At 40.1% G+C, this 15,984-nt stretch overlaps 1 protein-coding gene across 2 annotated transcripts; it reads left to right on the top strand.

The window, feature by feature from the left end:
* Positions 1-3,242: 3,242 nt before the first annotated feature.
* On the top strand, positions 3,243-14,013 carry RCN3 (reticulocalbin 3). 2 transcript variants are annotated; one of them, XM_063435897.1, is made up of 7 exons: positions 3,243-3,330; positions 4,136-4,378; positions 7,444-7,637; positions 11,145-11,320; positions 12,264-12,324; positions 12,511-12,710; positions 13,726-14,013. In XM_063435897.1, the coding sequence occupies exons 2-7, from the start codon at positions 4,155-4,157 to the stop codon at positions 13,831-13,833; spliced, it is 963 nt and encodes a 320-aa protein (XP_063291967.1). In that variant the 5' UTR covers positions 3,243-3,330; positions 4,136-4,154; the 3' UTR covers positions 13,834-14,013. The 2 variants fall into 2 exon arrangements, with proteins under 2 accessions (XP_063291967.1, XP_063291968.1); XM_063435898.1 differs by lacking the exon at positions 7,444-7,637 and adding an exon at positions 7,193-7,386.
* The last annotated feature ends 1,971 nt before the right edge of the window (positions 14,014-15,984 follow it).

The raw sequence follows: 15,984 nt of genomic DNA, 5'->3' as shown, positions 1-15,984 counted from the left end.
AAGTTACTTAAGTGGTGCTTTGAGTAATTCTTTGATGTAAAACAAAACTGCTAAATTCTTTCGAAAATAGCCGAGCTGTGATATAGATAAAATGGAGTATATTTTTTTATATCAGCCTTTGTCTCATAAATTTTGTAGTTTGGTTTCAAATCACTACAAGTTGATTGATGTTTAGTGAGTAAACGCCACTGTGCAGGCAGTTGATAAAGGTGAGGTTTTAAAGTATTACACTTTAATTCAAACATATCTTTTATTTCTATGAAAGGAAATAACTGAAGCTTTGCTTACTTCGTGGTGACATGTGCTTTGTTCAGAACACCCAGCTCCTATTTTACACTATTTTGTGTGTGCCAGGTAGATGGAAGGTATAATAACTAGTAGGAAACTACTCATCAACAATAAAATTGAAAGCTCTTTGGGGTAGACTTGGGATAATGAATTAAAGTTTGCTGTCTGGTTTAGATCCTGTTCTGTCAACCACAGCTTTTCACTGACAATATGAAACTGGGGCAACGATCGCCTACCCCATTTTCAGTGATAAAAAATGCATAAATAATCAAACTATTCACTAAACTCCTTACCTTTGCAAATTAAAACCAAATGGCAAAACCATATTTTCCAGATAAGCTATTTTTGCCTATCTTTTTAATTTAGGTAGATTTAATTTGTGAAAATTCGGATTTTAGTAAATACTACTCAAAGTTAAACCATCCATTTTAAACAGCACTCCAAAAACATGTCATAAGAAAGCCAAAGTAGTCAATTATAAGATAAGAACGCCTGTTATCATCTAGCTGCAGCCTAAACTACAACTCACATGAATCTCAGCCACCCAAATAATTCCAATAACTGAAGGGAAATGCAGCTATAGAGATACTTTAGATTATATGTAGAAATTGAATGAAAACGCTGACGTGATTGAAAACTCTGCACTGCACATTATCTGGCTTCAAATTAGCCAGTCTCTACCTTATCCTTTTTCTAAAACAGGATCTATAGATAAAATAGCATTTATGTCCAACTTTGTATTTATAAAAATGTTTGTGTTTCAGCATTATATGTTGAGTATAGTATTTACGCTGCCAAAATTCGGTATCGTTTGCCATTTTGTATCAAATGGTTTACGGATTTCTTAGGCCAGTGGTCTCAGCTTTTCACCGCTGTCTATATTGTATAGGTAACGTTGAAGTATAAATTAAGCAATAACAGGTTAATAAGCAGTATCTAAGAGAAGAAATGGACCAGTTTTGATACCGGAGAAACTGACGGAAGCCAAGCACAGAGAGATGGACACAGGTTTCTTCAGGAAGGAAGAGATTCTTTATTGGATCACCGATCGGGACTCAGAGGGACTAGCGTCACCAAAATACCACAAGTTCTGAGCCCCGAACAATAGTGCAGGCTCCTTATATAGGCATATAACTCCTCCCATATTAAGCTCCACCCGCACATTCTCTTGACCAATCAATACAAATAAGAATTAACTTCCTGCTTGACCGCATGGCCTGTCCAGCACAATGGAGGAGGGGAATACTATATCCTGTATTCTTGCACATGCTCCGTACACTACTGATCGTATCTTGCCACGTGCAACCAACTGATCGATACGTCAGCATATGCACGTACACATGCCACGTGGTAATCTCGGCCTACTAAATTTATTTTTACCGAGATTCCACCACAGTTTTTGTTAAACTTCACCCACACTGGATAAATAAAGTCAGGGGAGTGACCCGCATCACCCACACTGGACAAATAAAATCTGGGGAGGGACCCGCATCACCCACACTGGATAAATAAAATCAGGGGAGGGACCCGCATCACCCACACTGGATAAATAAAATCAGGGGAGGGACCCGCATCACCCACACTGGATAAATAAAATCAGGGGAGGGACCCGCATCACCCACACTGGATAAATAAAATCAGGGGAGGGATGCACATCACTCACACTGGATAAATAAAATCAGGGGAGAGATGCACATCACCCACACTGGATAAATAAAATCAGGGGAGAGATGCACATCACCCACACTGGATAAATAAAATCAGGGGAAGGACCCACATCACCCAGGAAGGGGGGTGATTCTGAGGTAGGGGGGTCTGATGTGCTCCCTGGTGGTCCGGTGGGCATTATTTCCGGTCTGCAGCTCCACAGAGCTGCCGACCATGAATTTCGTGCGTGAGATCCAGTCAGAGCTTTGCCGCGGTAAGCCACGGCAACACTCTGATTGGCCAGGTCTCAACAAGACACATGGTCTGCAGCTCTGCACACTGCGGAGCTGCAGACCGGTGTCTGATAACTGGCCGGGCATCCAGGAGGGGCCTCGCACCCGGCAGCATACTGAGCAAGCCGCCAGGCCCCCTCCTGGTGTCGGGTCCTCAGTGTCAGGATTACAGTATGATCCAGCACATAGAATTGTGTAACACAGAGGACTGATAGGTAACGTCTCCAGACCTTAGAATGGCCGGACTAACGTACCAAAGAATAGTCAGGAACAGCCGAGGTCAAGGGATACAGAAAGGGACAGAACAATAAGGAAAAGCCAGGGGTCAGGGATGCCAGAAAACAGGGAAGTCAATATCAGAGTCAAATAACCAGAAACAATAATGTGCTCTCATCTCAGACAACCACAAGGGAAACCACGACAGGGCACTGAGCAAGAGGAGAACTGGGCCTAAATACAGTTCATCCAAACTAAAAAAAAATTAATCAGGGGAGCGGCACACCTAGACAGGCTGGATGAGCACATGGGAGTTGTAGTCTCATCCACAGGATACATAGCTACCTCTAAACTCTAGGCCAGAGATGGCCAAAATGTAGCTCTCTAGCTGTTACAGCACTACAACTCCCAAGATGCTCTGCCAGCTACATGGTGTCTAGCTGTTAATATCCCAGCTATAGGACATGCAGACATCCTGGACCTGCTGAGGATGGACCAGACAAGCTGGAGACGGCCATTCACAGCAACTGTCCCCCTATGTGTCATTTAATGATATAGCGCCCCCTAATGCTCCACGTTACTGTATACTACTCAGTGTATAGAGTGAGGACAAGGCGCCATTTTGCTCGGCGCGCTCCTGCACATTGCACGTCAACACTTTCCCCAGCGCCGCGCGTGCCCGTGTCAACGTGGCGACCGGCAACCAATCAGCGGCCGCGCTCCACTCCAGAACCTTCTCCAAGCACGCCCCCTGTGGTCGGCCTAACGTTCCAATTGGCTGTGGCGCTGTGCGGCCCCGCCCCTTAGAAGGAGAATTTTTAAAGTTCTGGTACAGCATGTGTATACATTGTATCACTGGGCTTGGCTGAGGCTGGAGCATCTCTAGGTAAAGTAATGCAGGGAGAGCCTGGGTGGGGACCAGCCTGGGCAGGGAGACTGACAGTATCCTGCAAACAATGGAATCCTGTGCTCTCATTTACACAGATCATGGAACTGTGTGCTAAAAATGCAGCAATCACCATGGAAACCAAATAAATATTCCTGCTGATTGCTCCACTTTTAAATCTTTCTAACCAGAGTTTGTGCTTTCTAATAGCTGCCATTCATGTAACAGGTTTTATTTAGAGGTTATTCCTGTGTAAGTGCAATGTAGATAGATACTGATTGAAAAGTGCATATTAGCAAATAATGCATTATATGTAAAGAAATAACTGGAATCGCTGGGCAATGGAGAGTTTCACATATTCCCTATTATTATTATATTATTTATATAGTGCCTTCAGATTCCGTAGCGCTTTACACTGTTTCCTTTTTAATATTTTTTTTGTGCGTACAATTATTAAAATATCCAATTCATTATATGTGTCAATAGTGGATGCTAGTTTTTTGTTTGTTTGTTTTTGAAATATTTCACTGTATTTGATGAAACCTAGTTTCACGTAGTATTGATTATTGCCTAATAGTTCAAGAATGCTTAAAAAATGCATGATAAATTCAAGACTGTATACTAATTGTTACAATATGCTTTTTACTGTCACCCAGTATATATATGTGCATTAATAATACTCTAATAATAATCTAGGAGGTCAAATAACTTAGTTTTTCTAACCAAAAGGAAAGGTTCATATTTTTAATTTACACATTTGTCATTAATATTTATCACTGTTTTGTTTGTTTGTTTGTTTGTTTAGGCACCCATCGTTTACAATAATGAAGCCACTTCATGCATTTCTCTTTTTGGCAATATATGCCTCATGGGTCATATGCAAGCCCACCCAAGAAAAGAAGGGTCGGGTCCACCACAACAAAGACCTGAGTGACCACCAGCATGACGACTCCAAGGACTTCCAGTATGACCACGAGGCCTTTCTGGGCAAAGAGGAATCCAAAACATTTGATCAGCTGACCCCAGAAGAAAGTAAAGAGAGGCTGGGGTAAGAAAATAATAACTGCCTCTAATAAAAAAAATAATGGATTTTAAATCTTTGTGTTAGTGTTATAAGGTAATGGATTGCAACGTAGATCTTCATGCCATTGCTGTCAACAAGTTGTCAAATAAGGTTTGCATTCCTATAACTGTCATTGACTTGCACATTTCTGTAGCTCTGTATATGGTTGTTTCCTACAATTGTCTCTATAAATACGAGCTGGTGATGAGTTATTTATATTCAGTTTTATCCCTCTTTATATCTCTCTCTTTCATTTTCCAAATACATCCATTCTTGTTTCTTCAATCGCTAAATAATCTTCTCTTGTCCTCTTTTCATTTCGATTCTCCTCTACATAGTTTCTCCATGGCCGAACCATTTTCTATTAAATGCCCCACCTCATCCTATTAGACTTTCCCCATAGCCTCCGGTCCTTTAAGACTTACAATCATCTTGGGTGACTATTCTCTCCTTAGAAAAGCTCTCCCATCCATCCGCACGTTGCCTGTGATTCCATAATCCATTCACTGTCTCTCCACTCGCCCCTATGAAAAGCCTAGCTAGCAGTGGTCACCATATCTATTGACCTCTTCTCTGACACGTTCCTCATCCTTGTGTTCCTCTCCCCCTTCCTCCGCACATTAACAAAACATATATGATTGCATTTCCTGATTTTATGCTTGACAGGCTGGCTATGACTTGGCTTAGAATCCAGCCTTTTCTAAGGACGTATATATTATGTTTTCTTCTCCTTTCCAAAGGATTTATAAAAACTTTTTTTTATTTTAATTACGGTGCTTTTGACAAATTTAAGTCTGTAAAGTCTTACGCATCATTTTAATTACGCAAAATCAGAAAGTTTCATATATTTTCACAGACACTTAAAAAGTGATTGCTGTCTCAAAGAGCTTACAGTTTGATTGTCAGACATACGAACAAGTGGCATTATGCACACCTGCTCTCTTTGGCTATAAACTTGGCTGGCCTGTGCTTATCTGTCTACTTTTGGGCTTATTGATGCATGTTTTCTGGAATGTAATTCTATCCCCAACCAAATCAGTGCATTCAACTCAAGGCACATACAAATGGGGATGTACTAACATGGGGTAGATAAAGAGAGGAATTCAAACCTTTATAACACTTGACCATCCCTGTCCCGTTTAAACAATGGGAAACATGTATAATATTGTTACAGGCTAGTGATGGCCCACTTTTGCCTGTCAGCCGTTGTGAACGCCATTTCCTGTGACTCTCTATGCAGATTAGTAATTTAGCTGGCTAAGGATTCTGGGAAATACAGTCCACAACAGCTGGCTTGCAGATGTTTGCAATCATTGCAGTAGGCGGTTTTGTCTCTTCTCTTCCCACTCTATTAAGAGCCTGGGGGCTACAGGGAAGATTCCAGGCTGCTAACGTGGCAGTGAAATGCTTTCCTTTTTTTTTTTTAGGAAAGGGGTGGGGTAATTTGAAGAAAGCATCCCCTTTCAAAAGATATCAACACGTCCTCTTAAGGACAGACCCTGCAAGAACAATCCATTTTACTTCATTTTTCTACAGGCTTCTGAACTTTCTACTCACTGGAGAAAATGTTGATTACTAGGCAGAGTATGTTTCAAGGAATCTGTTTTAGGCAAACGTGTTCCTCCTTTACTTAATTTATCTATCTGATTACGGTTTACAATGAATAGTTACACTTTCTTTGAGATTTAGAGCAACACAATTGGAATATTGTGAATTCAAACTGTTTCTTAGCAATAAATGGTTGCAAATATAAGAAACAGTGTAAAATGGGTCGAAAATAAAGTTGTTTGAATATGGAATATTTAGTATTTTGTTTTATGTACTTTTATCCTTTTAGTGTATATTAACCCTTTGATGGCTTTAGAGAATACGTCATGTGATGTGGTTGCCATGGCTGCAGCTCAATCGCTAGGGAGTATGTGATGGTTGGGTCCTACATTTTTGAGCTGGCTTCTGGAACCAGTCTAAAGGTTCAGAGCCTTAAATAAAATGTAGTGCCTGTCTTATTTAATCTCCCCTGGTTTTGTAAAACATTGCAAGCAACAGAGCTGCAAGAACAGGACCTTCTAAGGTCATTTTTCTGAGAAATGCTTGCGTTTGCACTACACTTTTTCATGCATGTAGTGCATGCATTGGGCACTAGTGCATGCATTAATGCTTTGGGCTTTAACCCTTTCAATACCAGAGGTGTGTCTGCCTGCACTAGACTTGCCTAGCAGTCAGAGGGTTAAAACTTGGGCACCCTAAGGACCTGCAAGAAATAAACGTTATTTTGGTGGTTGAACTATGACATTCTTTACAATAGTAGGTCATAGACAATACATGTACATGTTGTTGTGTTATGTTTCCTGACCATTTGATGCACGTTTTGTTGAATAGTAGCCATCGGGGATTGGGGAGGTGCAACGGGGTCTATTTAACAACTAGTGAATTGTAACGGTTAAAAATCTGGGGAATGTGGCTATCAGCTTTTATAATGCTGCAAAATTTGTTGGTGCTTTATGAATAAGAAAAATAATAGACTGCTAATCAGCATACTCCTCTCAGCATGCCCATATTAATATAAGTAATGTTTGCATCATTCAGCCATGGAAATATTATATTAAACAAATGAACAGTAAAGGGCAATTAAAAAGTGCTTTGAGATGTGCAGTTATATAATATGCCATTTTGGGCTGAGATTAATGAAACCTTTCAGCCCCACAGTCAAATAACCATTGTCAGGAATTTTTGGAATACCTTTAGCTGTTACAACTGAAATGCTTAAGTCGATTTGTGATTGATTTTTTTTTATTTTAGGAAGATTGTTGATAAAATTGATAGCAACAATGACACATTCGTCACGGCAACTGAGCTTCTTGCATGGATAAAATTTGTGCACGGTCGCTGGGTTTCCGAGGACGTGGACAAACAAATGCTTCTTTTTGATAAGAACAAAGATGCATCTGTGTCTTGGGAAGAATATTCCAATCAGACGTATGGACATCTACTAGGTGAGATAATTCTAAAACATTCCTCCTGAACGTGTTCTCTTTCTCTGTTCTGCTCAGGAGAATCGTCGAAAAGATTGACAAAGATAAAGACAGCTTTGTCACTCACGCAGAGCTGAGGGATTGGATTACGCACACTCAGAACCGATACATTTATGAAAATGTTAACAAGCACTATGCTGACTATGATCAGAACAAAGACGATAACATTTCCTGGGAAGAGTACAAAAAAGTCACTTACGGTTACGCAGCAGGTAAGAGAGTGAAAGCATTGTCCATAAATGAGGTGATGCCAACTTTGGACGGGGGAAAAACCCATGCTTTGCATCCTGCCACTGAAAAGCAGCCACTGAACAGAGTTATGTGCATGGCCACAAATCCGCTTAGTAAGAATTGCTTTTATTGCAGACCGCATGACCTCTTAGACACTGTGCACAGCATGCTGCTATATGAGACTGTGTGAATAGCGCATGGAATTATAACACAGTTGCCAATAGGGTTCTTATCTTACTGAGGCTGGTTTGCTTGCTAAATTACTTGTGTCTCTTACACGGAATCGTGTGACCTTGTTTTGTATATAAATGCGGGGGAAACTTGATTTGCAAAGTTACCGAACTCTCAAGTTACTGGCCATGATAAGTCCCTAATTTCTATTTTATTTTATATTGTCTAGCTTTTCTGAAAGATGTACTAAATAGTTCTTTTTTTTTTTTTATTTTTTTTTTTACCCAAATATAGCCCTGATTATTAAGATCCCCTACCAGTAATAAACAATCTCTCGTTCAAACCAGTGTTCCTCAATCTTTACTCCACCCATACAAATTCACGAGGAGTCGCGTATTCTGGCCAGTTAGACCCCCTATCAACCATTTATCCAACGAGTATCCCTAATGGAGATTTTAAACTAAATAAAACCCTGCTCTAAATACCAGAATCCTTCAACTGCAGAATAGCTAAACCTGGTTAAAGGTCCGGTAACGGAGTAAAGTCTCCGGATTCAATTAGGGTTCCATTTTTTTATGTTGGTTTCCTTGGCTTGCTGTGATGTGGTTATGGTTCCGTGCATGTTCTTTTTCTCCTAGCCTTTTATGCTTTCATTCTCTTTCTGCTCAATATACAGTATGTGACGTCTTAGAAGCATGCATAATCACCTTCAAACTCGAAATAAGAGTCATAGTCTAGTGGCTGCAAAATATTTCTTGGTGTTGGGAGTTGAACACCAAGCCGTGTTGATATGCACATTTAGCGATATCAACTCCATGTAACCTTGGCGGCATTGGTAAACTAAAAGGGTTGGGGACATGGGAGGCTTCTTGCTCAATATGGATTTCACTGGAAACCTTACAAATGTGTAAGAAGGTGTCAACGGGGTAAGCACACTGCAATGCTTATAATGTATAAACTGCTCTACTATGAGTGTGAGAAACTGCAATGCTTACCTTGCAGGACTAAGACTGCCTCTAGTGGCTGTCAATCACACAGCCACTAGAGGCACTTCCTGGATACTACTGGACTCTGAGTCCCCTAAATGACGCAGGACGTCCTCACGTCTACATACGTCTAATGCTGATTTATATTCCAAACCCTATAGAAGCCTTTTAATATGCACAAAAGAATGGCAAATATATCAAATAATGCTCACAGTTGCAAAATGATTCAGAGTGCCACTTAAACACAGAAATTCATCGTAGGACTGGGTAAGGGTGAAAGAATAGCGAGCTTTAGTGTTTATGGTTCTTGGAGTGTTCATTACATGTGTGAGAATTTAATGAAATACGCCGAACGCCATAACTACTTTACCTCAATTAAGTTGTTATGGTGCCTGGAGGTCCTGGGCACTGACTTACCTGCGGTGATTGATCCTTACTTACCACATTGCCCCAAAATATCACTTGTTTCGGGGTTACTCCAAGCACCATGACCACTTCAGTGATGTAACGTGGTTATGGTGCCTGGAGTCTGTATGTGTAGCGTTTCACAGCAAAATGCTGCACATACAGAATCCAGGCACCATAATTCTAATTTACAAAAGAAAAAAGTTACCTGCGCTCTCTCCTTAATCCCTATGTATATTTAAACAAATGGAGGTAATTTAGTTACTCCAATGGCCACTGGAGGGAATGCCCGCCTGCCAACGTCAAGGCAGACCCCCCCCCCCTAGACGTCAGAGTAGGACCCATCTAGGGGGGTCTGCCTTGACGTTGGCAGGCGGGCATTCCCTCCAGTGGCCATTGGAGTAACTAAATTACCTCCATTTGTTTAATCCCTTAAGGACCAAACTTCTGGAATAAAAGGGAATCATGACATGTCATGTGTCTTTAGGGGTTAAATATACATAGGGATTAAGGAGAGAGCGCAGGTAACTTTATTTTCTTTGTTTTTTACTATATGTTTTAACTGATGTGTACTGTAGTCATTGCTGCCGCCCAGGAGTGATGGGAATGAGCGCAGGACTTTTCTTTTTCTATTTATAAACCTAATTAAACCGGTTTGCTGATGTGGTGTAACTATACCTCCGTCAGTGTCATTATCCAGTCCAGAACAAGAGTTCCAGGCTCGCTGATGTCAATTCAGTGCATATATTTTTTTTATGCACAGAGTTGAATTAATTGGTTGAGAACAATGCGTTGACGCTCTAAGTCAATGATGAACGTCACCGGCCATAGAGGACCTTTGGCGTCCAATGAGTGGTTTGACCCATTACCAGGAAACCAGCCCAGGGGGCTCATGGCATCATAACCGTTACAGTGGTGGGATGCTTGGAATAACTCTTTAATGTCTTTAAAAGTGTGTCAATAAAGTTGTTAGAAACAGACATTCACAAACACTTACATTTGCTAACCACAGTGTTGCCAAAACTGTTTGAATGTCTGCATGTTAATACTACTGTCAATACATCTTTATGTCTTGTAGCACCAGGAAAGTAAGAAGTTATTAGAACGTAGATTATTGCCGCAGAATTCTGTAGTGATAACTAAACCAGGAGTTACACTCCTGAGACAACCGTTTGTGTGACATTTTTGCACCTGTGTTTAATAAGTATTTGAATAAGCGCAGACAGAGTTGGTTAATTTTCAGAGGATGTTTCCTTGTAGTTTAATGCTTGGCTTGCTGCAGTATGTATTTTGTGTTCAGAGATATATATAAATATACATGTATTTAATTTACATTTATTAGCATTTCCAATACTTGTTTTGTGGTACAATATTATGTAGTGCACACATGAGCCGGCTGGCTGTATGCCCATTCAGTAAATGAAAGGAAATAAAATAAAACTAAAAATTCTGAATTAATGAGATCCATTCTCATACTTAACACTGCACAAGGTGCCTCTCTATGTTTATATATGTACTTTCATTTTTCACTTGTTCAAGGCCAGACTTGCATTTGGCTTACCCAGTGGTGAAGTACAACAAAACACATGCTTTGCAATTCAGCCTCCAAAATTGGTCCCATTCCCTTCCCTCTATTGTTTCAGCAATACATTTCAAAGAAGGTGGTAAAACGATTTTTAAATTGCCAATTGTATGACTAATTCAGAAAGGGTGCCCTTCATTTATTTATGAAGTGTGCATATTGCGTTATTGGATCAATTTAAACTCATAAATTGACTGTTTAACGGATTGTTAAAAGAAATTTGTTAATGTACTTTGAACTTATTGGTCACAATTTTGTGGACAGTTCAGTTTTGTTTATTGTGCTCTTTATATTTATTTTAACTTGCGGGGTGTTTTTTTGGCTTTTTTTTTTTTTCTCTAAAGGAGAAGAGGAATTTTATGATATTCAAGATAAGGACACATACCGGAAGATGATGAAACGCGACGAGCGACGATTCAAACACGCAGATAAAGACGGTGACATGATTGCCACCCGGGAAGAATTCACGGCTTTCTTACACCCAGAGGAGTTTGACTACATGAAAGATTTAGTTGTCACGGTAAGAACCTTCTCTGTGTGTACGAATAAAGATTGTCCCCAGCTTTAAACCACATTAACCCTTTCAGTGCCAGGCCTGCTTATTCTGCTTGTTTTGGAAGGATTAAAGAATCATTTAACTTAAAAATATTCTCTCTCTCTCTCTCTCTCTCTCCCTCTCTCCCTCTCTCTCCCTCTCTCCCTCTCTCCCTCCTTGGGTTGGTTGTTATTTATTTATCCTCCTTGGTTACTCGCTGGAAAACTCAGTGTGATCATCACTCCCTATTTGCTCCTCTTCAGAGCAAATTGTGAGGCTCTGCTGTCCCTGCAGGGAGATTGTTTTCGAGCTAGTTAATGGCTGCACTGTCATCGAATCTTGTACAGATCTATCAGCTTTTCGGTGACAGCTGTAAGAAGGTCAATGCACTTATGGCCAACTTGGCTCTGGTGGCTTCACTAATGAAAACACATGAATGAAACTACTCAAGTCCTTTAAGTTAATTTATCACAAATGGAACTGGTTAACGGAACACTCAAACATCTAAAGCACTCCCAACTATCTGAAGTGCTTTCGGCATTAACCGTGTCTTCATGAAAGTGCTAATTTATTAAGGTGATCTGTTGCACCCTCCAGTTGCTGTCAGACAATCTGGAGGGGGCTTTTCCTAAACTCTATGTGAAGCATTTCTGATGCAGTGTGGTGATAGCTAGGCATGTTCCCTGCTTCTCAATTAAAAAAAAACTTCTATTGGGTAAAACCATATGTAGGACCTTTTTACTGCTGGAATAGAGATTAATCTTTAACAGGTTTTGCTGGGGGGAAATAGCTTATTACCTACATTATTTTGAATGTGTGTTGCTAAGAGCTCTACCATATACTAGGATTTTATGGGATAGGCAAGGAAATCAGTGGAACGTTTTGTTCACTCAGGGACTGAACTGGCATTAAACTTTTGTTTTAACAGGAAACACTGGAGGACATAGATAAAAATGGAGATGGCATTGTGGATGTGAATGAGTATATAAGTGAGTAGCAACCCGTGGCTGTACATACACTGATAATACAGTGTACGGGGCATCCTGTGCTTAGCTTGAAAATTGTCGCAATTCTTAGCTTGTGTTTTATGTCAACTGTGATAATTAAACTGTAAATGTTATCCTTCCTGGTTGTATTTTAAAATAACAAGGCTGCTTTGTAACGCTTGGTCTCAGGTGACATGTACAGTGCTGATGGTGATGAACCAGAGCCAGACTGGGTGAAATCAGAGCGCAAACAGTTTCTGGATTTCCGTGACTTGAATAAAGATGGAAAGATGGACCGCACTGAAATTAGCCAGTGGATCCTTCCACACGACTATGACCACTCTGATATAGAAGCCAAACATCTTATATACGAATCCGACAAAGACAGGGTAAGATGTGTTATGGAAGCCAGAGATCCAACAGATTAAATTATAAAATTGAAAGCAGGTGGCGGTTGTTTCAGCAAAGCAGGACCTATGATTTCCCTGACAAAAACTGTCCCAATAAGAACACCCACCCAGCCTGGAAGGTTTGCAAAGTTCCCTTCGATATGTAATAAGACTGCCTTGGATTTAAGGGATTCTGTTACAGTTACACATGGTCCATATCTCTATGGGCAAGAACTATGGACATGTTTTAGAGGGTTTAATGTTAAAATGAACATTGTCCAGTCACCCAGCCCTTCTCCACTATTTTGCTGTTATTTACTTGACCCTCAGTTGGGAGCAGGTACTTAACCAACCATAATTGACATCACTTTGCCATATTATGATGACAATAGGCTGCGTTGCCAGACAGAATAATGTGACTTTCAGTCGGCTCAGCATAAGGTTACTTAAAGGTACATGCATCATATTGAGACAACTCTCATCAAAAAGTGGGAGTCTGAGCAGTGTCATTCGTGGAGAGCAGGTTCTGTTGTCTGGTTTCTCTCTTCTGCTGATACTCAAAAATAGCACGTTTTTGTCAGCAGCAGACTGGTCTGAAACCGAGATGGGTGAGTAAGGGGAAAGGGAGCTAAAGAAACTACCCTCACTGGGAAGCATGACCAACAATGCAATCTGCAAAGTTTATAACATACTTTTAAATGTTGTCTTGCTTTGCTGGTTAAAATGAACAAATATTCGGCAAGTGATGCATGTCCCTTAAGGACCAAACATCTGGAATAAAAGGGAATCTTGACATGTCACGTGTCCTTAAGGGGTTAAAGGAACCCTCCAACATAAAAGGCAACATAAAAGGCAAATAACTTGTGCTATTGTCACATACAAGGGTGATGCTCCAGATCAAACATTGTATGGCTGGCATTGGGCAGAGGATCAATCTGACATGTTCTTCGGTGTCTGTATTGGCCCTTTTTGCGGTTTTTGTACTTTTGAATTCACAAACTGAATTTCTTCCCAGGATGAAAAACTGACGAAAGCAGAAATCTTAGACAACTGGAACATGTTCGTTGGCAGCCAGGCAACCAACTATGGGGAAGACCTCACCAGGCGGCACGATGAATTCTGATGGACTCCATTATCTGCGCTCTTACACATCAGCACATTGTTGGTGCTTTAACGTTGGGATTCCTCTCTGGAACCTCACCAAGATGGGGACCGTGTCTCTAATTATTCATCTGTCTTTTTTTTTTTTTTTTTTACAAATGCAATTTTTTTTTTCTTTATTATAAAGAATTGTGAAACACTTGTGAAGTGTAATCTAGTGAACATTTAGAGTGATGATGCATGTTAGTACCTACATTGCCTGAAACCACCATATGGAAACATAATTAGCTATTCTGAAATTGCTAAACTCAGGTAACAATCTGTTGGCAATCTCTTCTTTTTTTTTTTTAGCACCTTGACATACAATTCCCTATAAAGAGACACTCCTATTAGCAAAACCAAATACGATTATTATGGCTTCAAATTTCAAGTCCAATACAGCCAGGCCTAGAAGCTACTGGCCACTGCAGGCCTGGAGAGTCCATTGCACATTCCCCAAGGTTGAATTTCTACTCACCAATGGCTAGTGGACATTTTGAGCTCTGCGCTTAGTGTAGTTCTTCTGGTGCTATGAGGTTGTTGGGTGTATTTCTCCCTGAACCATTAGGCTTTGCACTTTTAGCTGGATACACTTTCGATTAGGTCTTTTAAAGATCATGAAATCCCACCTGTACGTTTTGTTGGCCATCATTTTGATGCTTTGGAAGTTTCCTGGCACCCTACTAGAGTAAGTAGTAAAACAGTTTGGGACTTGTTTGAGAACTTACCTAGGGTCCACCAGATACCAGTTAAACCCTCTTCTCGCTCCAAAAATTCCTGCTGGGTTTCCATTGACTCCACAGAGCAAAGCTCTACAGGGCCAGTTCAGTAACTGAGAAGTCTGACTACTGACATTGGGAGGGTGTCATGATATGCCTGGCACAATCACCACTATAGCAGGCTTTCAATAATGATATTTATACTACTAATTAAATAGGTAACTTAATTTAAAAGAAAAATGTTAACAGGCACCAGCAAAGCAATCTGTTACACCATGGTTTAAACGTTACGTATAATCCCCATTTTATACTTTTGTAACAAAATGTACCGGTACCATATAAAATAAAACAAAGGAGGTCATGTCCAGGTGCACATTTGTATTGTTGCAGAAATACAGGAGTCTGTTAAAACATTTCAATAGTCTTCTTCTGTCATGGCATTCAGGAAGCTGTGTGTCCCATTAAAACAACCTGTCTTACCAAATTACACAAATCAATAAGTGTTTCTCCAAAATACCCCATAGGTTATCACTGAATAACCTAAAATTAGAACTCATAACAAATTAATGCCAACCACGCAGATGAAATTAATATCCTAAATGAAAAAAATATATATTTTGATAGTTAAAGAATATGACCCAAAGACCAGTCCACACCAGAAAAAAAAAAAAGTTCACCTCCAGATGCCATAACTATTTTATTGAGATTGCGTCATTATAGTTATCAGAGCGGTCCTTTAAATCACAACATCTCCTTATGCAATAACATACATTTAGACCAAGCATGTCAAAACTCAAAGGCTAACACAGGCCAAATAAACAAGGTTTAAGTTTATGTGGGCCGCAAAAAAAAGGCAGTTTTCTTAGAAACTTAGGTTTATTTTGAAAAGTACAGTATATAAAAAAAAATTAAAAAGGCACCTCACTGACACTGGAGTCCTCATGCTCGTAGGGCTTCAAAGTAAACAAAAGAGCAAATTTATTTTAAGGAGACATGCATTTACATATAATCTGTTTCAGTCCAACTACCTTGACATATTAAGACATGTTTGGTGGGCGTGGCTTGGAAGCCGAGAAAGATGGCAGGCGTAAACCCGGAGCTCGATAAGTAAAAATAATAAAAAAGGCTGCGCTTACAATAAAAACAGACACAATGTAAAGTCCAAAGGGAGGAAAAGTCCAACTGGTGTATCCTTACAGAAGGTCTTTGCTGGTGATGTCCTCTACCAATGTAGTAGTTCCTCTCATATGAAAGACAAAAGGGAAGAGACGGACAACCAATAGTGTAGTATACACAATACTGATGTGAACAAAAATAATAATAACAGTTGAGAACTCACATTTACCAGAGCTACTGTCCTAGCTCTGGAATAAAGCGCATACAGCGGTATGATCCCCGCTTATGGGATTTAAATG

The sequence above is a fragment of the Pelobates fuscus genome, chromosome 11, assembly GCF_036172605.1.
Source record: "Pelobates fuscus isolate aPelFus1 chromosome 11, aPelFus1.pri, whole genome shotgun sequence".
Taxonomy (NCBI): domain Eukaryota; kingdom Metazoa; phylum Chordata; class Amphibia; order Anura; family Pelobatidae; genus Pelobates; species Pelobates fuscus.
This window is presented reverse-complemented; position numbering and strand designations above follow the sequence as displayed.

What these genes read in the sequence shown, in the direction of transcription:
- RCN3 (XM_063435897.1), top strand. Translation starts at nt 4,155, where the DNA reads ATGAAGCCACTTCATGCATTTCTCTTTTTGGCAATATATGCCTCATGG. An exon ending in GGATGTGAATGAGTATATAA is followed by an intron (nt 12,325 to 12,510) that starts GTGAGTAGCAAC and finishes GCTTGGTCTCAG; the next exon opens with GTGACATGTACAGTGCTGAT. An exon ending in ACGAATCCGACAAAGACAGG is followed by an intron (nt 12,711 to 13,725) that starts GTAAGATGTGTT and finishes ATTTCTTCCCAG; the next exon opens with GATGAAAAACTGACGAAAGC.